The 24,264-nt window shown below is 37.4% G+C and overlaps 1 protein-coding gene across 9 annotated transcripts in view; it reads left to right on the forward strand.

The window, feature by feature from the left end:
• The window catches only part of stxbp5l (syntaxin binding protein 5L), a 140,107-nt gene that overhangs the window by 60,488 nt on the left and 55,355 nt on the right, over positions 1-24,264 (forward strand). For all 9 annotated transcript variants that reach the window (XM_046843837.1, XM_046843846.1, XM_046843857.1 and 6 more), the window contains exons 6-7: positions 13,574-13,637; positions 13,834-13,917. In XM_046843837.1, the coding sequence (XP_046699793.1) occupies positions 13,574-13,637; positions 13,834-13,917 (148 nt within the window). The remainder of the gene's footprint in view (positions 1-13,573; positions 13,638-13,833; positions 13,918-24,264) is intronic.

The raw sequence follows: 24,264 nt of genomic DNA on the forward strand, positions 1-24,264 counted from the left end.
GGTTACAGTTGTTTTTAAGGAATGTACATAGAACAGTGGTTAAACTGAGAGAAACTACCTGTGTGTCCAACAGTTTGAACTGACACCTTCCAGCCAATCACAATTGAATATACAGACGGACTATGGTATAAATACATATACAAAAAACATTTACCTTTAGATGAGTAGGCTGATATCTATCACTTAGTAGCATGCAGGCCTAATCTGCAGGGTTTTTTCACTGACAGAAATATAGTATTGTATAGTTTGTCAGTTAGAAGCAGTGTTGAGAGGATAAAAAATCTATTACTTTAATCCTCAAAAGCATTTCATAACAATCAGCCCTAGCAGAAGTGCTCTTGGTCAGGGAAATTAACTTACGCCAGCAAATTCTTGACACGCCACTGAGCACCTACAAGGAGGTATAAGTAGCACAGAAGCCTTATGGGTAGAAGAGTGAGCGAGCCATGAAAGCAAGGCGTGCGGGTTTTAAACATCCTTCAGTCGATAACTTTGCTGTCATCTGGGAGTCTTTTGCTTTGGAAGGGACATGATTGACATTCGTAAGCTCTTTATTTGTCAGAGTAACACACGTGGGACTGAGGTGTTTTGGTGTAGCTTTACACAGTAGTCTTATATGGAGTCTTATATGGAGTGTGTGATGGGGGAGGGGGGAGCGAAAGCTTATAGTGGATGGCATGGAGAGATAACATGACTGCATGTTCATCAAATCTAAGTATCTGAAAAGTACAATAGTCTTAAGAGGCTGTTTTTTTTTTACAAAGTTGTTTTCTCATAAACTATGAGCTTTCTATGTACTCATCATAACAAAATGGGTTTATTGTTTTGGAGGCACTAAAATCATGGATGAATAAACTTTTTTTTTCTTTGATCAGGAACTCCCTCAATCTGTAACACACTATATGTACGAAAATTGACACAGCACCATAGGATTCATATGTTTTTTTTTAACATACCATTCCACATTTAGTCCCCATTTGCTGTTAAAGAAACCTCTACTTTTCTGGGAAGATTTTGAAGTGTGCTTGTGGAGATTTGTGCTCATTCAGTTACAAGGGCGATTGTAAAGTCAGATACAGATGTTGGGTGAGGAGACCTGGGGTGCAGACAGTATTCCGATTCATCCCAAAGATCTTTAATAGAGTTAAGATCAAATCTCTATAGCAAGCCACTTGAGATCTTTCACTCCAAATTATAGAAACCATATCTTCATGGAGCTGACTTTGTGCAAAAGAGACATTGTCAGGTTGGAACAGGTTTGAGTCTTCAAGTTTAAGGGATGGGAAAATGTATTGCTAACACATCCAAATACATCTAATAATATTGTCTGCATCCAACTTTGGGGTAACAGTTTGGAGAAGAACCACATATGGCTGTAACAGTCATGTCACCAATGACTTTTGTCCATATAGTGTGGCTTACTGACTATCAGTGATTGTCAATCAATATCTTATGCATGTCATCTAACATCTGAATATAGATTTTTTTTGTTTATTAAAAAAAGAGAAATCTAATAATAAACCAGCTCTAATAACTAGCCTAAATATTATAATATCAAAGAGATCCTTGACTGTAAGAGATTTGCTAAATCCCTGATGTACAGTATAGTACTACATGAATTAGCATTTAATGTGGAGACAAAGTGCAGCCATACAGCAGGCAATTATTACATTTATGATGCCAATAGCAAAGATGTGCATGCAACAACAGTCCCATTCCCAAGGCACAATCATTTCTAATGATAAAATTTCTTAATAAGAAAACAGATTTTCGCTATGTCAAGATTGCCAGAAAATTTAGTAATTTCTAAAGGAAAAAAAGCATCAAATTGCCTCTACACAGGACTTCCACTGAGTAACATTAGTAGCAGTTATCACTAATACTACACCCAGATGGGTGATATTTCTTCATTTCCGAGATGCTCTTGTTTAAAATAAGATGCAGTTAGAATTCAGTTGAGGTTAACAGCCATTTACTGAAGTGCTATTTGGTTTTGGCGAGATAAAATTGTGTATGTGCATACATACAGAGATGTTCTGTCTGTGTTATTGGGTTCCTCTGGGTTTTCCAGTTTCCTTTTAGCTCCCAGAAACATAAATGTTGGTAGACTGTCAGCACTACATGAAGCAGTGGATCAATAAATAAATCAGATTTTCCACTTTCCTGTAACCTCTGAGAAATGTGACTGTTAGTACACTGTCAGTGCATGGAGCAGTGGCTTTATAAATGAATCAGAAATATCTGTGCACCACTAAAAAAAAAGGAGCCCCAATTTTCCAAAGTATATACTGTTTGGGCAAGTGTGTTCTAATGAATCTAACCCACTGTGATCCAGACCAGCGGTAATGACCGCCAGATATTCCCGCTAATGAACATGAATTTTGTTTGTCCTATTTGAAAGTAAAAACCAGTTCCTCATTTTTTCCCTATAAACAATATTTTGTCTAAAATTTGGATCTGTATTTTTACTCATTATGGACTCATTATCTGATAAATTTGATGTATTTGGTTACTTCTTAGATGTGCATGGTCCCCAGTGTCATGGCCTCCCAAATCCAACATATTTTCAACCAGGATACAATATACAACTAGTACATTCGGTATATTATTTATAACATAATTCATAATGAGTAAATAAATCAGCACATTATATCTTTGTGAGAAAATGTTTATTCTCAGACAGAAATTTAAAGCAGAGGCAGGGGGATATCTTTTTGTAGCCAAGAATAAGCTTTTTACTTGTCACATGTACCTTACAGCACAGTGAAATTCTTTCTTCACATATCCCATCGATGTTAGGAAGCTGGCGTGAGACATGATACAGCACCCTTGGAGCACAGAGGGGTTAAGGGCCTTGCTCAGGGGCCAAAGAGTGGCAACATGACAATTCTTGGGCTTGAATGTTTGATCTTTTAATCAGTAAAACAGATGCTTAACCACTGTGCTATCACAAAACTGCTCGGTTTTAGTACATGGAAGAGACCTTCAAACAGCCTAGAGCGCATTGCATGTGACATATTTATATAGTGAAGATACAAAAGCCTTAATACAGAGTGTGACATCTTGGGACATGCCTTGACAGTGTCTTAAGAAGTGTTTTAAAATATTTAAATTAAGCACGTGTCAGGATTATGCCAAGAGTCTACATTTCCCACTAGCCATTGCATGTTGTATACTTGTTTTAACACTTGTTTAATGTTCACTGATAATTAGCACTTGTATATACCCTTGTACCTGTACCTCTCCCACCTCTCTTTGTATTACATGACAAGAGAAAGTATGCCATTTCCACAAGATCGGTCATGTAAAATGTCAGGAAATATATTTATTAAATGCACACAAAAACATTACAATCAAACCAAACACAAAATGAACAAAGAACAAAAAACCTGAACCATGGAACAAGTGTACAATACTCAGGATAGATAGATAGATAGATAGATAGATAGATAGATAGATAGATAGATAGATAGATAGATAGATAGATAGATAGATAGATGGATGGACGGACGGACGGACGGACGGACAGACAGACAGACAGACAGACAGACAGACAGACAGACAGACAGACAGATAGATAGATAGAGTAAAACACCCATGGTGAGACAAACAAGAGACAATGTGGCATGGCCCTGTGACATGCAATGGCTGATAAGAAACATATTTTGGGACACAAAATGTCTTGACAGTGTTTGCATGTGTTCCAAACACAGCTAGCCTGTGGCAAAGCTAACAAAAAAAAGCAGCATGCTGCTTGTGCTTCATTCTTAACATAGACAGGCTAAACCTCCTCGTGTTCTGCTTCGGAACAGTCTGCAAACCATCTGCCCACATCTCTGAGTTTTCTGCTTCCACCCACAACACCTCTGAATCCGGTGCAGAAAATCGTCATGATGTTTCGGGACATGTGCTGTGTTTGCATGCAGCTCTCGTGTCGTGTTAATTTAATTGGAGAAAAAAAAAGATCAAGCATGCTGCTCAGTACACTGTCTATACAACTTAACATCTATTAACTCGTCCCAAAGACAATTTGTTGAGCGATTACCTTGTTTGGCTTTAGTAGAGTTTAAAATTATGGTTAAGCTACAAAATTCAAGTAAACAATTCTGCATTTATAGGTCAAAGCAGATAAAGAATATATGGACAAAAGCTTGTGGACATCTGACCATAAGATTTATATGTACTTTGAACATCATATTCCACATTTATTTACTATTCAGATGTTCTACATCTTTGGGGTACAGTTTGGGGAAGAACCACATTTGGCTGTAAAAATCAAGTGTTCAAAATACTTTTGTCCATATAGTGTAGCTTTATACTTTACCATGATGTGCAAAAGGTTTAGCATCCAGGCAAATTACTTTTTTTTAATGATTTTTAGTTGTGAAAAGAATAAACATACATATTGTGTGTTTGTGTGTGTGTGTGTGTGTGTGTGTGTGTGTGTGTGTGTGTACAGCAGAATGGCAAATAGATTAAACTGATTATGACGTGCAAAAATCTGGACTCCTTTCCATTTGTACACTTGGATATAACAAACTCATTAAGCACGACTTGACTCATTAGGACCCATTAGGGAGGTAAAGAATTCTGCAAACATTGAGCTAATACTCAACAAACTATTGGCTAGTCAAAGCAGCTGGCTGGGAATCCTAAAAAAAGGCTCTAATTAATGTGGAAACATATTTATCCAGAGATATGGATATGAAAGTCCGTTTTCACTTTCCAGCTCACAGTTTCCACTATCTAAAAAGTCAATAACAAATGACAGTAAAAGGGAACTGTAAAAAGTCATGACCTAGAAGACCACGAAAACTTCCAAAAAATTCCCAAATGACAGCAAGGAAGTACAGGAAGGTTTCGCCATTATACGAATGTTCTACTAACAAATATGAACTGCATGGAAGAGTCATCAGAAGGAAACCTTACCTGCTCAGAAGTCAATAGCTCATGTATGCAAAACTATAGATAAGATAATAAATACTGTGGACTGATACAAATAAAAATAATACTCTATCAAGTCAAGTCAAGAAGCTTTTATTGTCATTTCAACCACATAAAGCTGACGCAGTACACAGTGAAATGAAACAACGTTCTTCCTGAACCCTGGTGCTACATACATCAACATAAAGCTACATAACAGAAAACACAGAGCTAAAGACTAGTAATTGTCCTCGCCACATAAAGTGCATCGTGTGCAACCTGGTGCAAACAGTGCAAAGACAACACAAGACTCTCTGCTTTTAATTCTAACATATATTTCTTGCCATTTTCCCAGTTGCCAAGCTGAGATTTATTTCAAGCATGAACAGAGAAATTTCCTCACCTCTAAAGCCGACCTTTATCGTCTGGACCTGATCAGTGAAAGTCAATCTCAACTCCTGATTGCGCTCAGCATGTGTATTTTTGAGATTTTTCAGCACTGAGGGCTCTCACTTGATCTGCTGCTGTTATTGGTGGTGAAAGAAAAGACTTGCTTTGTAGTGTGGACCTACAGCTTTTTGTTGTTGTTGCACTGATCAGAAGCACAGTCCAGTATGGCTTGGAGTGCTCTGAGTAGATTTGGCTCTTTACAGTGCTGTGTTTGTGGTGCTGCTGCCTGGTGACATCGCAGATACGGAGTATGTTAGCATAGTTACAGCTTCTGGAGTGCTTTCTGTTGACTCTTGTGCCTTGTGTGTGGCATTTTACAGGCACTAAGACATATTTGTATACACATACACACACGTCTCTTAAATCATTGAAATTAACAGTTCTACAGTGTGGTGAGCTGGTAGGCTTTTCTTTAACACTGAGAGATGAACACACACACACACACACACACACACACACACACACACACACACTCCAGGCAGTTCTGTATAATGTAGTTGAATTAGGTTATTTATGTAACATACTGTAATTGACTTTTTTAAATTACTGATAAGAAATGTGCATATACGCCCAGACACATATGCTACACCTACATATACGAATGTCACCACACAAATGCTATATCAGCCAGCCTCAGGAGAGAAAGGACATACAGGGTGGGTTTTATATACAAAAAGACAACAAGCACATGCAGGACTCAGTGGTGGTGCAAAATTAAAACCCTGACTAAACTAGAAGGCAGAATTCATTCAAAAACGTGGAGAGAAGAGAGGCTTGAGGTGAAAGCAAGGCCCAAAAATAGCTACGTGTGTTGGAGAGATATGCAAAAGCTGCATGAAGCTGGGATGAATTGCGTCGGCTAACACTGGGCCTCACGGTTTTAGAGTGAACTAATAGGCTTCATGCGGTGAGCAAGCGAGAGAGGTTCAAGGGATCGGCTCTTTTATGGTGACAGTTGAGGTGGATGCTGCCACAGCTGTGGTTTTTGTCTCCTGCTCCATGTTTATTCTTCCACACTCTCATACCATCTCATTATCCATGACACCTGTTAAGGGCATGGGTACTTGTCTTGGCTGCTCTCTCTCTCTCTCTTTCTCTCTCTCTTGAGATGGTTAGACACCAGTTGGTCCAAAAGACCATTAGTCAGTATTTTCAAAGTTAACTTCATGAAATACCACCTTATTCACCAGCCTTATCTAAAGTTTATGAAGCCGAAAAACTGCAAGTAAACTTCAAAGTTCAAACAAAGTAGCACTTTTTGCATACTTTTACATTTTATTAATTCTATCGTTTATTTGTTTGGAAAAAAAAACTATAATAAAGTTAATTACTTGGACTTAAGGGAAACCTCAAAGATTTTGCCTTCAAGCAGCTTAATCTTTTATGAAAATGGATTCATTGCACCTTTCTTCTTTTCAGATACACAAACAAATGACAGAGTTGTGCTATAATTTGAGATTAAAGGCTGGGATTTGTGTGTTTTTGAGTGTGTGTATGTGTGTTTGCGTGTTTATGTGTGTATGTGTGTGCGCGCATTCATACAGTCAAACACAAAACACAGTATTGAGATTAAGTTTTAGGCCCGATATAACCTCGCAGTTATCGGGAACCGCATTCGGGTTGCAGCATCAGCACCTTGCATCATCAGACTGATGAGTCAGCAAAAAGGATTTCATCATGCTGCCCGCCGACACGGCGACGACCCCTCCCTGCTGCAGGGGAACACCATGTGTCAGAGGTGCTGCAGTGGTGCACCCACAAGCACCGAGATAGAGAGTTAGAGAGACAGAGACAGAGAGAGACTGAGACAAAGAGTATGTCTGGATATGATATAGCATATAATTCAGTTTCGTAAAACGTTAGCATTAAAGTCCTTTTCAAGTGACAAAAAAGACCTAAAGCACCGAAGACAAGATAAGTCATTTTTTCCTGAAGTCTCTCTGCGAGCGAAAAAACATAGGGTGGAGAACCAGTTATTATGTTTAGGGGCAATTATCTTTTCACATAGGGCTTTTATGTGAACTTTTATCCCTTAATAAATGAAATAATTTTAAAAATGCATTTTGTATTTGCAGTACTTGAGTTATCTTTGTGAAATATTCAAATCTGCTTGATGATCTGAATCATTTGAGTGCGACAAATATGCAAAAAGAAATAAAAATCATGGCAGGGGCAAATAGTTTTTTTTCACAGCAGTTTGTAAAAAAAAAGTTAAAAAGCATTGACATTGGAGATTTTGTTTATACATGTTAAAAGAACATATTCTTATAGACAATGGCTTCACATTAAACAATTAAGCAGTATGCAGTGATAAATAACAAATATTTGACAAATAAATAAATAAATAAACAGAAAAACAAACAAATACATGATAATTATAAGGATTCACAGAATTTTGGCCTTATTACAGCCATTTCCAGAGCAACTGACAATTCATACATTTATACAACTGAGCAGGTGAGGGTTAATGTTTTTGATCAAGAGCACACCATCAGATCTGAGCTCACAACCTTCTGACATCCAACACCCGCTGAGTTACCACTTCTCTAAGAGCAGTACATTTACATTTACAATCTTTAGCAGACACACTTATCCAGAGCGACTTGAACAATGACAATATATGAACAAAAGTACTGGGACACATGCCATTTCCTGCCATATGTGATTCTTCTCCAAACTGTTACTACAAAGCTGGAGGCACACAATTGTATAAGACGTCTTTGGATGCCGTATAATAAAATTGAAACTTGAAAGTGAAAACCCAAACCTGTTCCAGCATTGCAATGCCCCTGTGCACAAAAAGTGCTCCATTAATATATGTTTTACTGGGTTTGGAGAGGAAGATCTCCTGCTGTAGAGCTCTGACCTCAACCCTATTAAAAACCTTTGGGATTAATTGGAACACTGACTGCACCCCAGGCCTCCTCAGTAGCTGACTTTACTAACGCTCTTGTGGTTGATAAACACAAATGTCCACAAGCACACTCCAAAATCTAGTGGAACATCTTCCCAGAAGAGTGGATGGAATTATAAGAGCAAATTGGGACTAAATGTGAAATGCAATGTTTAAATAGCACATATCATACATATGACCAGGCGTTTGTAAACTTTTGGCAATATCGTGTATCTCAGGTGTACAGTATTAACCACTGAGTTACCATTTCCCCTATAAATTTGAATTCTAAAATTGAATTACAGCCGGGAACTACTTTCAGAGCTGCTATTATAGCAAAAGTATGAACCCTTTCTGACCAATCAGATTTAGGAATGCAACAGCACTGTGGTATTTAAAAAAACAAAACAAAAGAAAAACAAGACTGCTCATACACATGGGTTTAATTTATTTTTTTAAAGAGATTTTAATCTGTTTATTTTCACTGGAACATCTGTATAGACTTGGTTTTAGTCAGTGTTTTTAGCTCTATAGTATAACAATGACCCTTTATATTAATAGCATGATACATGCTGATACATGCTGTATAGTGATGTCAGGGTTTTGTACAGTGTGTGTGGGAGACATAGAGAAATGGTGCCACGGTTATAAGCTAGTGATGTACAGATCCCCTTGGTCCTGACCTTTAATGATATTTCAACACGGTTCACGGCGTTTGCTCGGTGCAGCTCGCAGAAAACCCTGACTGGTGCATTATCAGACTCGCACAAATCTCCCCAGCCACTCATTATATGACCAATCCTCTCGTCACACTGTTTCATCATTGTCATTCATACAGTGCCAATAAATGTAAATAATCTACTGGGAAATGATAGGAATAGCCAGTGACATCTTTAATGTGCTTTTAGACTTGTGTCATGCTGTATGGAAATGAAATCTCAAGTATTAGTTATTCTTCATTCACATTTATCTCAATTTATGGCGACCATTAAATTGTACCCATAAGCCTTTTGATACCTTTTGTTTGTAATACAAATAATCTGTATTGTAGACAGTGTGTCATAGAAAAGGGGGTAGCTCACTAGGTAAAGCAGCAGAAATGTGATCAAAAGGTTGTGAGTTGAGATTCTAGAATAACCAAGCTGCCACTGCTGGGCCCTTGAACAAGGCCCCTATTTTTCAACTGCTTAGTGTATAAATCAGATAATCCTTACTCGTTTTGGATAAGGGCATCTGCCAAACGCCATAAATTTAATGTAAATGCATCAGGGTGCAGTCTCTTTATTCAAGCTGTTCCGAATAATTAGAGGCAGGAAAGGTTAATGCAGGCAAATCCATAATCATAATCCAGACAGAAGTCTGAGAATAGCAGGACCTGAGGAAACAAAATGCCCAGTGGAACAAGGTTTTTTCCATAGCAAGATTTTATGAAAGCAAACCACAAACACACACATGGAAAACAGACATGCACATGGTACAAAGGTGCAAGCAATGACTAAAAGGTTATAGCAGAAAATGCTCCAGGAATCAAACCTGAAATGTTTGTCTATATTGTAGCATGGCCACTTATTATACATATTATACATTCCATAGAAAATTTACAAGAGAGCCTTATATTATTAAGACCAAGCCAAAAGATGTTCCTAATGTCAGAAATGATTTATAAGCTATAAACAGTCATGAACAATAAAAAAGCAACCCAAGAACCAACAAAAAGAACAACATGTCCCAGATGCAAATTAGAAGTAAAATTGACATTTTAGGATATTTTTGTAATATTGGCAGACTGTTAATATGGAGCCTGTTCTAGCACAGGATTAGGATTCAATCTTTTATTTCTCTTCTTCTCTTTAATGCACAGCATTAGTGTTTAAATTAAAACAATAGTAATGTTTAGAAATATACAGTGTAAAGCCTGTGTTTAACTGGAACTAGTATTGGGGCAAAACTCTTGCATAAACAGAGTAGTAAATCAATCGGAAATACTGTAAGTTGTGTATTCTTTCTGTTTGGTCTGGTACCAACTGACCCACGGACCCGTGCTGGTCTGTGGCCCGGGGGTTGGGGACCACTGACTAAAATGAATGTCCAAATGATATTTTATATCTTCATTGTTAATTGTTCCCTAATATATTTTCATGAAACAAACAAGCAGAGGTTTACTCTGCTTTATTGAAATAAAATTAGACATGTACTTATATATATTTATGCCTTTAGTGGGAACATACCCGACTTAATCCACCTCTTAATACCACCACTATCGTGTCGCAATTATTGAAACCTTCAATACTAGAGAAAATGCAATATAACAACACGTGGCATTACAGAGAGAGAGAGACATTTCACGTATGGAGGGTGAATACCATTTTACTAAAGCAAGACACTCCAAACCTCTACACTACAACCACCTACATCATCTGGAGCGGTTCAGAATCAATATTTGTCTAATAACATGACAAAAACATACAAAATTAAAAATAAAAAACATAATTTTCACCAGAGATGCATTTACATTTTACATAATGCATACTCATATAATTTGCAGCGCTCCTCAGAGGCTGTAGGCCAGTGGTACGGCTCGTATTCACTAGTCTGGAAGTGGAGAACAAACCCTTTCCTGGGCTGAGACAAGCTAGCTAGCTTCAGGGTTGTCCGACCTCTCCTCACGATGTCTAGGTTTTCTGGAAAAGTCCGCCATGAAAATAGATTTTTAAGAATGTCCGAGACCAAATCAATTTCTCTTCCTCCATCAGCCATTGTGGGCGTAAAAAAGTCTAACTCAGATGTATTAATGCCTGCAGCGTGCTACAGACGTGTTTTGCTTGGCTGTAACAGTTTCGCTCTGGCCAACCAATCAGAGTACTGAAAAATGCTGACGCTATTCTGGGACAGCTAGCTGACCCTGTGAGGCGAATTTGAGATCTGATTGGTTAAAGAAACAGTCCTGTTGCTAATATAGTTTATGTTACATTGGCCAGCACTACTGATTATGAAGGCCCTGGGCAGATTAGATTGACATAACATCCACATACATGTACTGGCAGTGCAGCCAAGTGAAACACTGTGAAATGAAGGGAATAAACTGTTGGAAATAAATTCATACAATTTGATGAAAAAAATATTAGAATTTCTTCAAAGTAGCCACCTTTTGCTTAGATTACTGCTTTGCACACTCTTGGCATTCTCTTATGACATATTTTTAGTTCACTTTTTTGTTATGTATATAATTCCACATGTGTTAATTCATAGTTTTGATGCCTTCAGTGTGAATCTACAATTTTCATAGTCATGAAAATAAAGAAAACTCTTTAAATGAGCAGGTGTGTCCAAACTTTTGGTCTGTACTGTATATATATATATATATATATATATATATATATATATATATATATATATATTTCTCATTTTATTTTACTCAGTTTTATTTTTTTTATTTTATTTTTCTACATTTTGCATTTTCTATTATACTTTTGTATGCAAACAACCATGCTAATTCTTTAAAATTAAAATAAGGAGAGAGAGAGAGAGAGAGAGAGAGAGAGAGAGAGAAAACCCATTTTTGTTCTGTATTGATTCTGCTTTGTAACATCTATGTTCTCTTGTTATTTTACTGAAAAAACTACTAGCACAAAGTCCCTCATCTTACCTAAAGTTACAAAGCACTGATACTTAAGACTATTTTTTATAAATGCGTATTTGTCAAATGATTTATATAAATGTAATTCTATAAATGTTTCTCCAGTAAACAATTAGACAATATACTAAATGTTAATAACATAATTTAAATCTCCAAACCTCCCCCAAAGCAATACTAAACACCAGTCTTCAGCTTCCTTTTTGTCTTTTTTCATACTGTCATTATGCCAGGCAGAGGTTTTCAGGTTTCATTAAAATTAAAAACATTCAGACTGTGAAAAGAAATGAAATCAGTAAATGGTAAACAGGCTATGGTTAAAACACCAATCAATATAAACAGAGGACACAAGCTTGGACTCAACACAGACACCATGCTGCAGTGGGAGTTTGCACAATAGCGATAACGAGACACACAATCATACTGAGACTGAGAGAAGGAACAGGTGTTTGACTGGAGGTCATTAAATGAGTTTGTTGCCTGGGGATCATGGAAGTTGTTTATTTTGTGTGATTTTGGAAGCTTCAGACCCATTTGTGGCATTTGTGGAGCATTTTTCCATTTTAACCCTTGACTCAAGATCTGCTTTATTGTTACCATGAATGAATGAAAGTCTGAAATATGTATTTTTAGGGCTTCAATAATTGAGCTTTAATTGTTTTAAGATGTTTTTTAAACTTGGAATTGTGTTAAATCCTGAGCTTTGGTCCACTTAAATATGAAAATGTTTTCATCTGAGAAAAAAAATCACGTTTTCTTTTCGCATACACAAACATTGGTAAATCCATCATCTTAAAAACATATAGTGTAATTGTTCCAAACCAACGAGTTGACCTCAGAAAAGGATTTGTTGGCCTTTACTGGCTTAGCCTTCTACTCTCTTAAGCCACAGCCTTGATTCAATCTCAGTTCTTATTCTTGGACTTCTCTTTGACTTGACGGTGGCAGTTATGCTTGCAGCCTGACATTCCAGTGTGTTCTACACATACAGTATGTTGTACACAAAAGCAATGTGATTAATAGGCCATCATACAGTCAGCCCCCGAGCGACACTGAGTACAATCCACATGCGCTCAGGTTAAGCAGAGCTACACGTTGGTCTGTTCGAAATAATGTTTCCATTTTGATTTATTTGTTGTACAAATGATTCTGTGCCTACATGTATTATTAGGTTGTTTGTAAAGTTGATGAAATTATGTCAGGCAAGATGGCTGTATAGTGTCACTGGAAATGTGTGTTTCAATCATACACAGAAATTTCTAAAACCTGTGGGTGTGTTATAACTCACTGACCTGACGAAAGGAGCTTTGTGTTTCACTGTTGCCACATTAAGACTAGTATTTCAGCCTTTTCTTTTTTAATTATTTAATTGAATTTTTTTTCCTCCAGACACTAGAGATCTATTTACTTAGAATGCTTAACCTTTATAGCTGAGTTTTATCTATAAAAGAAAAAGAAAAACAAGCTGATGCCTTTTCCATATGTCAAACTATAAGCGTGTATAAGTGTGGGAGAGAGGTCAAAAGCATGTGTCTCTTTGCCCTCTTGTTTCTTGCAACAATATTTTTAAAAGCTATGTATCATCTAAAATATGTGTATGTATGTAATGTATCATATACTGTGTAAGGTCTTAAATGTATATATTTTAAGTGCTCTTTATTTCTTGTCTTCAGATCAACAAAGACACACCCAGGGCCTGTTGTTCACCTGAGTGACAGCCCAAAAGACGAAGGAAAGGTACAAGAGACATTCTTTCTCCCTTTTTATGTTTAACCTGTAGCAGTCTGCTCGGACATTTAGAGTCAAGCGTCTGTTTCACTGTACTCAAGCTGTTCGGTTTGACCTTGTTGATTTTGAGATGTCAAATTTGTCCTGGCTCATTTAATCAATTTCTCTGTGCCATGTTTTGTTTTCTGTTTATTTCCGTTTCCAGCTGCTGATCGGTTATGAGAGCGGCACTGTAGTCATGTGGGACCTGCGATCGAAAAGAGCTGACTTCAGAATTTACTATGATGAGGTGAGAGAGCCTATGTCAGCATCCTGTCTTAAAAACATGCCTCACAAATTAACAGTTCAATTACAGCTCAAACACAGAAGAAGTACAAATGTAAAACAATGAAACAAAATGAAACCAAATAAATAAATAAAACTATTACTACTATTTATGTTTCTGTTTTCAATATAAATAACACCTTGCGCTCAGCTATGTGTATTTGGCAAATGCTATTGGTATGGATTCAAAAACACTGCTGAATGGAAGACCCGATTTTAAATCTAACTTTTTAGACTGTGTTATGTCTGTGTGTTTGGTTTTACTGTATTTAATTTTTATCTACAAATCTACAAGTTAAGAATTCACTGGCACAATGAGGTCTCACTCTCTCTCTCTCTCTCTCTCTCTCTCTCTCTCTCTCTCTCTCTCTCTCCGTCTCTCTCTCTCTCTCTGACCCTGTAATGTACGCTTCAGAAAGCTCTGTGTGGTGACAGTGGCCTGTGGTCATCTGTCAGTCCTTGCGGAAAAATAACGTCTATTTCCCTGGAATAAAGTAGCTCCATGAGCGTTTGCTGATGTCTCTATGTGGAATCATCTAGGGGTCTAGTAATTGCTAGTTTTGATGTGCGCTCCGGCATAGCAGCGTGTGTGAAAGTGTTTTTTTTATAATGAAAGAGATGACTTGAGAGCAGAAGACGGACGCAGAGCACAGCCAAAATATTAATCTTACAATAAAGATCTCATTCCCATGGAAACGCCCAAACCCCACAGTTGGCAACTGTTCTAATGGAAGAGCAAATTAATTACGAATCTCTGAGAAAACATCACCGAGGAGCCGAAGGTGAAAGATGAATTTTTCAATGCTTCTTTTTGAATCAAAGAACACAATATCATGACTTGTTATAGCAAATGCAGAGATAAAAAGGCATGCACAGCTAAACTGTAGGCAGGCACAGTACTTTTGTTGTACAAAAATTGTATTTTTTTAAGTGTATGTTGTTTTTTTTTTTACATATGAACATACATGTATAGAAACTTAAGGACCAATTATTTAGTTATTATCGAAGGTAAATAGAGTGCATTCAGAAACGATTCACACAGACCTCTTTAGTTTTTTTGCATTTGGTTATGATGCAGCCTTGATTTCTAATACATTTATTTAAAGAAATGAAAGAATAAACTGAAATATCGCTTTGACATAAGCATTCGAAGACATACATAAGTATCCAAACCCCTTACCGAGACTCTTTAAACCTAGATCTGGTGTATCTAATTTCTCAAAATCCTCTTTGAGATGTTTCTACGCTTTGATGTCCACCTGTGGCAAATTCAGTTGATTGGGCACTGTTTGCCCATCCATGGTCAAAAGAATTGGCTGCAAAGTACAGAGACATTTTGTATATTTCAAACAGGCTTTCATGTGTCTTGCACTGAGAAGTGTTTTCAGTCCAGCCACTCTGCAATAAAGCCCAGATTGGTACAGATTGGTGGAGCTCAAGCAAAGTAACCATCAGGTTCCCAGCCTTTCATCCCTGAATGGTCAGTGTAAACAGGTAGGCAAATCGGTAGCTCTAGAGTCCTGGTTCTTCTAAACTTCTTCCAATTCTAGTTGTCCCAAACTTTTCCATTATATGGAGGTCACTGTGCTGTGATTTTTTGTAAGCCTTCCCATTAATCTGTGCCTCCACACAATCCTGACTCTGAGCTCTGCAGCATGTTCCTTTGATGCATTTTCAGCTTTTAGATCATTTATAGTGTAGACAGGTGACTGCTTTTCCCAATCCTGTCCAAACCATTGAATTTGACACAAGTGGCCTCCAGTTAGTGTAGAAGTGTAGAAACATCTCGAAGATAAGCCAGAGACCTGAAATAAACATGAGCTAAATTTCAAGTGGCATAGCAAAGGGTGTGAATACTTCATGCCAATGTGTGTTTCAGTTTTTTTTAAATAAATTAATTGGAAAAGATATCACAAATCTGGATTTTGCTTTGTCATTATGAGGTATGGAGTGTTGCTTGATGTAGAAAAAAAAGCAATTTAGCTTTTTAAGGAAAGAAACCAGAGAACCCTAAGGAACCCACAGAACACAAATTTAAATTCAAATTTTATTTGTCACAAACACATTCATACAGAATACAACATGTAGTGAAATGCTTATAAATTATAAATTATAAGTATTAAGTATGGTATAAATCTCATACAAAGTATGAGAATAAGGTTAAGATATAATATATTTGCGCCCCCTAGAAAAATATATATATACACAGAGTCTAGAAAATAAGTAATACAGATGAATGTATTAGAGAAAAATGTATATTGAGTCAGTGACACTAAGTGCTCTCACTGTAACCTTGGACTTACTGAAACAGAGCTCACTGTCCTAACCGAATATAATTAGAAATATATTTGATTAAAATTTGTCAGTGCTTTATAAATTTCATTAAAAAATCCCAGTCCTTAAAGGACAACCAGTCAGACAAAATAAAATTTCTTCTGACATTAATGTATCTGTACGATAGAATATTTTAATACTAAAAAAAATGGTCTGTAATGCAATATATATTTAAATTGTCATCAATTTGTGTCGAATTTGTGTCGAAATTTGTGTGACTAGTGTACAGGTTGATCAACAGGTTTAATTCATCAGGTCAGATTTCCAGATCAGTTCAGTGGTAATGATGTTTTTTTTTTTTTTTATTGAGAGGAACGTGCTATCTAAAGGCAAAGTTTTAAACCGTAGTGCTAATGCTCAATTGTCAATAGTCAGGATCTCAGTTATTTATATGTGCATGGCTTAGATAAATGTACACATCATCATTTCACATAGACCAACATTACCCGAAATCCTAAATTATTGGAAAATATTGTCATTAAGAAAATGTAATACTATTATCAAGAAAATCAAGTTCATGTTTAAACTTGTTATTGTTTAGATTTATGTGATGCAAAATGAAACGCACTGTAAGTACAGAAAGTGATGTGATCTGATTCAATAACTGACTCTAGACACTTTCTAAACCTTGTGTATTGAAAGACTAGAGTCCAGGAAGACATTTTCACTTGAGGCACATCAATTTATGCAAATGGCATAATCACAGTTTGGCTGACAGCTTAGGAAGATGATAGATTACTCAGCAGGAGAGGTGTTTATGTGAGCTGGCTATTTTCACCACAGACAGAAAATAAGCACAGAGCAAATAAGTTTCTTGGTCAGCTGTAGAACAAACTTTTTTTTTTGTGTGCTTGTTGAATTCAAATGTAGTTGCTTTCTATATATTGAAATTTGATATATATTTTGCCTACTTAATGGTTGGCCAAGGCTTCTCTGCTGGTTTACCCACTATCAGAATCATTGCCTTAGGTTTTAAAATATTTTTGTACATGCAAATGTATTCAATTATTTCCAATAGTCTATTCTCCTAATTTTATAGCTTTTCTCTCAGGTGCACTGCTGCAAAAAGCAGCACAACCAAGTGAAAGTTTAGGTTGAAATTTCTATTAAATCCGATTTTCACGTGTTACCCTGGTCAAAGGGAACTGCTGTAAGCTCTTCAAACTGAGAACTGCGTAGCTTCAAATCCATGTTGTTCAAAGACTGTTGCTTTAACCAATCCGATTTTAAATTGGCTACTCTGAGGCCCCCTAGCAGGCATAGAATCACATCGGCGTTTTCACGTCCCTCGATTGGATTGTCAGAGCGCACTAGTCAGAGCTCGCAAACCGCATCTGTAGCAAACTGCACAAGTTCAAATATATCCGTGTGGATTTGATAGCTGATTTTTCTTTCCACAATAGCTGACAGAGAAGCAGAAATTTATTTGGCCACAGCTACACTTACAAGAACATTCAAAAGTCAGACTTTTCAAGAAAAGCTGGAGGTAGGTCTTCAATCGAAAGATAGTCAGGGACTCTGCTGTACAGACATCTAGGGGAAGTTCATTCCACCACCTCGGTACCAGAACAGAGAAGAGCCTAAAGTATTACTTACCTCTCATTCTGGAGGATCTTAGACAGCGTGGTGCAGTGCGAGATGTGATGAGGTCTCTGAGGTAAGACGGTGCTGGTCCATTTTTGACCTGGAGATGAATCACCTGGGATGACCAGCAGTTCTGTTTTGCTGGGGTTGAGTTTTAATTGATAAGCACTCATCCATGAAGATATGTCTGTCAGAAGATATGTCTGTCTGGATCCCCTCCATGTTACCTGGTATGAGTGACCTTTTAGAAGTCAAGTCAAGTCAAGTCAAGTTTATTTGTATAGCGCTTTTCACAACAGACATTGTCTCAAAGCAGCTTTACACAAATCAACAGTGATGGTGAATGGTGTGCATTTGTCCCTGATGAGCAAGCCGTGGCGACTGTGGCAAGGAAAAACTCCCTTAGATGTTATGAGGAAGAAACCTTGAGAGGAACCAGACTCAAAAGGGGAACCCATCCTCATCTGGGTGACATCAAGAGTTTGATCATAAATCTTTCAACAATACAGAACACTGGAGAGTAAGAACTAACATGATTACTGGAGTATAAGATTATAAGTAATGTTCTTTCTGCAGTCTTAAACAGTCTATATGGTTAGTAGCTCCGAGTTTTATAAGCTCAGCATTTGTGATCACCACAGATCCAGCATCAGCTTCTCCATGCCAGAGCCTTTAAACACTCCAGGAGGTCCAATGTCAAAACTCCACACATGTAGCGGGATCCAAATGGCACTGGTACGTCTCTAGATGGTTCAGGATGTTTGTGAGTTCGGCATCTACTTCTTTAAAGGTCCGTAATCATCACGAGGTGGGAGGTGACTGGAGCTGGAGCAACCTCAGGATGCCTCGGGATGGGGAGAGAAAGAGAAGCAGTGGAGAGGAATTAGCGTAGCTGCTGTTCATGATATTAACAGCACAAGTTGATAATGTGCATGTGATCAGATGTTCTGGAGCACAAGGTTATGATGTGATGTGTGTTATGTGTAGGCTTTGCTAAAAGATATGTTTTAATCTACACTTAAATTGGGTGAGTGTGTCTGAGCCCCGAACACCGTCAGGAAGACTATTCCAGAGTTTAGGAGCTAAATGTGAAAATGCTCTACCACCTTTAGTGGACTTTGCTATTCTAGGAACTACTAGAAGCCCAGAGTTTTGAGATCTCAGGGGCGTGGCGGATTGTAGCGTGTTAAAAGACTGGATAGATACAGGAGCCAAACCATTTAGTGCTTTATAAGTGAGAAGTAATAGTTTGTAGTCTATTCGAAACTTAACAGGAAGCCAATGTAGGGACGATAAGATCGGGGTTATGTGATCATATTTTTTTGACCTTGTAAGAACTCTGGCTGCTGCATTCTGGACTAACTGAAGCTTGTTTATTAATGAAGCAGGACATCCACCTAGTAACGCATTACAGTAGTCTATTCTGGAGGTCATAAGCATGGACGAGCTTCTCTGCATCGGATATAGACAACATATTTCTTAGCTTAGAAATATTTCTAAGGTGAAAGAAGGCTGTTTTGTAACCTGATTGATGTGATTTTTGAAAGACAAGTCGCTGTCTAAAATAACACCCAGGTCTTTTACCGTTGAACTAGTGGTTACAGAACATCCGTCTAAATGCAGGTTGAGATGCTGGGCGTCTGTATACCAGTTTTGGGCGATGAGCAAAATCTCAGTCTTATCAGAATTTAAAAGTAGAAAGTTATGGGTCATCCAATCTCTTAGTTCCTTAACACACTCAGTCATCCGGGTTAATTGAGCTGTATCGCCTGGTTTAGATGAAATATATAGCTGAGTATCATCAGCATAACAATGGAAGCTAATTCCATGCCTTCTAATAATATTTCCTAACGGAAGCATGTATATTGTGAAGAGCAGGGGTCCTAGAACTGAACCTTGCACGCCATAATTTACTTGCATTAGCCTGGATAGCTCTCCATTCAAATCTACGAAATGGTAACGATCGGACAGGTAGGATTTAAACCAGCTTAATGCCTGTCCCTGAATGCCGATGTAATTTTGTAAGCGATCTAGGAGGAGATCATGGTCTATAGTGTCGAATGCAGCACTAAGATCTAGTAAAACCAACAGCGAGATGAAGCCTTGGTCTGAAGCTAAAAACAGGTCATTAGTTATTTTAACTAGAGCAGTTTCTGTGCTATGATGGGGCCTAAAACCTGACTGAAATTCTTCAAAGATATTGTTCTCTTGCAGGTAGGAACATAACTGTGCAGCGACAATCTTTTCTAAAATCTTAGACATAAATGGGAGATTTGAAATTGGTCTGTAATTTGATAACGTGTTTGGATCCAGATTAGGTTTTTTAATGAGGGGCTTAATAACTTCTTTCCACAATAGCTGACAGAGAAGCAGAAATTTATTTGGCCACAGCTACACTTACAAGAACATTCAAAAGTCGGACTTTTCAAGAAAAGCTGGAGGTAGGTCTTCAATCGAAAGATAGTCAGGGACTCTGCTGTACAGACATCTAGGGGAAGTTCATTCCACCACCTCGGTACCAGAACAGAGAAGAGCCTAAAGTATTACTTACCTCTCATTCTGGAGGATCTTAGACAGCGTGGTGCAGTGCGAGATGTGATGAGGTCTCTGAGGTAAGACGGTGCTGGTCCATTTTTGACCTGGAGATGAATCACCTGGGATGACCAGCAGTTCTGTTTTGCTGGGGTTGAGTTTTAATTGATAAGCACTCATCCATGAAGATATGTCTGTCAGAAGATATGTCTGTCTGGATCCCCTCCATGTTACCTGGTATGAGTGACCTTTTAGACAAGAGAGTCTTGTGGTTGACTGTGTCAAATGCAGCTGAAAGGTCCAGGAAGATAAGTACAGATGACAGCTTGGCTGATCGAGCAGCATGCAGTTTCACAGAAACAGCCAAAAGGGCCGTCTCTGTCTAATGTGCCACTTTGGACCCAGACTGGTTCGGATCGTGGAGGTTGTTCTGTGAGAGATAGACAGACAGTAGGTCAAAAACAGTGCATTCCAGAGATTAAGAAAGAACCACCATATACCACTGATACACCATGGTCTGCTATAGCGCTCTGACCCCAACCCTATTAAACACCTTTGGGATGAATTATAATGCTGGCTGAATCCCAGGCCCCCTGACCCTATATCAGTACCTGACTTTACTAACGCATTCGTGCCCAAATGAGCCCAAATATCCACAAGCACACTCGACAAACTAGTGAAACATCTTTTCAGAAGGGTGAAGGATATTCTATTAGTGAATTAACTAAAACGTGGAATTGGATGTACAGAAAACACATATGGAGCTTTAATAGTGTATTCATCTACTCTCAGCAAGTGGAAGTGAAGCCTCATATGATAATTCTGAAACTGTTTGCTAATGCTGTTGTTTTTAGCTGTGCTTGAGTGGTGTAGCAGACACAGGATTGTCAATCAAACATGTGCATTAGAACATATAATATTTGAAATGTCAAGCATACTCAGTTCACTGTTTGGTGTTTAAGCCCTGTTATTAAATGTCTCTCTTCTAGAAGATAACTTTTTATCATAGAGGCAATATTTTTTTTACTAAACCCTGGGAATACTGTTTTTTAACATTGATGATAGAGCTTTGTCTGGTTGATAATAGCACAGAAAATAAATCTACTGAGTAGGCCATTTGGGATCTGGAAACTACACAAGGACCAATACAATGTCAACACTCTTTCTCCAAGCTCATCCTCAGAGAGCAATGAGCACCTCATCATATTATTTTCAGGAACAGAAAATCTTTAAATAAACCCTTATATACTGAGGCAGGTAGAGATCTAATGTAGGTAGTCATTCATGGATTACAGCCAAAGCCACAAACTGGGAAGGACATACAGATCTGTTTCCCAGGGAGTGGAAAAAAGGGGTTGGTGATTGTACTGTTAAACAGCATCTCATGCTCTTACTAGTTTATTGAGATTGCAATATGTTTTTTTTTAATACAGTGTTTGAACAGGATTTCACATTTTTAATACAAGAAAAAAATCTGTTGTTGTGTCTAGTGATCAAAGTAAACATCACGGGGATTTAAAAGCAGGCCGAAACTCAAATAGCTTCCCTGTATTGTGGAAATCACACACATGTTCGGATTGCATTATTATTATTTTTTCAATCGCTTCATCACTCTGTTTTAATTGGAGTGCTTCTTCTCTGTCTGTCTGAGTAGCGTAACACGCATGCTCCACTCATTTCTTCACACCTGAATCCTTCGTCTTGTAATTACATCCATCGTTTGGAATGAAATTTATTATATTAAATAAATCAAGCATATCCAACTGTGATATAGAGGTGAATGCATGATTTTGTTCTTTCTTCAGCTATGCATCCTGGGTTCAAAACAAATAACTGGAGACTGAAGTGATTCGGATAACATTAGTTTGTTGTATAAAATGTTGTATACATCAAATCGAATGGATAATTAATCCAAGGCACTCTGTCATTGTCCACATTTGTTTTCTGATTAAGAATTACTGGAAAAAATTATTGGCTGGGAAAACAAAACAGTAGAAGAATTTCAAATGCTTTAACAAATATAATCAGAATTATATTGTTTTCAATGCACACTGTAATAGTGTTACCTTTTGGGTCACTACTGGTAATTTGTGGCCTTCTATTGGTGACGTGTAGTGGGTACCAATAAAACACCCTTCGGCAGCTTGTTGGTATTTACAGGACACCAATAGAGACCATTATGACATTGATAATAATGATTTTATGATGTACAGAAACACATTATGTAATGGAAACTATTTGGTAATGGCTTTAATGGTTAACAGCTGATGGTTTCTGTGGGTATTTGTCTTGGAAACCTTTGTGTAGTAGTAAAATTTCTGTAATCATTTTTATTGTTTTTTTTTTTTTTAACATATTAACTAATTAGCTAGCATGCTTAATTTATAATGCATTAACAAACCGCAAATATACACCAAGAAACTTGTTACTAGTTACACTGTATGGACAAAAGTATTAGGACACTTGACTATTCCGATTGTGCTTTTTTTCCCCAAACTTTTACCTCAAAGTTAAAGATACACAATTTTATAGGTGGTGTATTTGGTTGAAGTAGCATTCAATTTCCCCTGCCCTTGACTTAAACCTGTTCTAGCATGACAATGCACAAAGCCAGCTTGATTAAGAAATGGTTAACATGGGTCGGAATTGAAAATCTTGAGTGGGCTGCTATAGAGCTTTGACCGCAACCCTAATGAACACCTTTGGGGTGAATTGGAACTCTGAAGGCACCCCAGGCCTCCTTACATCACCTACATCACTACATGATTTTACCAACACCCTTGTAGCTAAATAAGCACAAATCTCTATAAGTACACCCAAAAAAAATCTAGTGGAACATCTTCCCAGAAGAGTGAAGGCATAACAGCAAATGGGGACTTAATGTGGAATGTTATGTTCAACAAAGCACATATTAATCTAATGATCAGGTGTCTAAATCTTTTGTCCATATAGTGTAGCTAAGTCAGATTGTTACTGAGGATTTGATTGTGATTGACATGTTTAGCTAGCTAGGTTTCTTCAGCCTATAGATACATCTTAATAAATGTCTTTTTTTTTTGTGGTGAATGATAATCATAAGCAGATAACATTTTAAGCTAATGCCAATCCAATTCCTAAATAATGTTCTAGATCAATTTCTTCAGTCTGTTTGTGCGTTGCATTTTGAGGATCTCTTTTTGTTTACAGATTCTAAAAGGGTGTATAGACAGAGTACATTTAATAGAGGTATGGCTCTGTAGATGATGGCTCTGTAATTAGATGTGGAGTGTTATCGAGTCTTTACTTCTCAAGCTGGACAGAGACATTTTAGTTGCAGTATCACTATCTGGATCTTATTGTTTGATTGTGTTGTCTGCTTACTGGCTTGTCATTCTTGGGCTTTTAATACCTCCACATGCACTCAATGTGAATCCTCTATCTCTGTCTATTCTGCCTTTCTTCCTGTCAGTGTGTGCAGGGGCAGGCAGTATTTATGACACATGTATTTCAATTACTTATTTCAAATATAAAATAGGATTTAGTCATTTGTATTTGATACAATTGATGAAAAAGGCTTCATAGTTTGTATCAAATGACATTAGTGTTTTGTAGTTTTGTAGTTTTAAAACACTGTAAAATACTTTGTAAGAAATCTTAATGATTACATCATAAAAATGCAGCCTCTGATTGGTGCCTACTCAGTAGTTTGGCCAGACTTGTTGAGAGCAGAAAATTGATCCAAATGGTAGAAGGTGGTTAAAGTAAGAAATGTGCAGACTGCCAGCTTCCCAGTAAGTCCAATGATTAATCAAAATAAATATTTGATTGCTGAATATTGTACTCTAATTAAAGTAGCTGTTTAGTAGGATCATGAAGGACCATT

Source organism: Silurus meridionalis, chromosome 3 (genome assembly GCF_014805685.1).
Source record: "Silurus meridionalis isolate SWU-2019-XX chromosome 3, ASM1480568v1, whole genome shotgun sequence".
Classification (NCBI taxonomy): Eukaryota; Metazoa; Chordata; class Actinopteri; order Siluriformes; family Siluridae; genus Silurus; species Silurus meridionalis.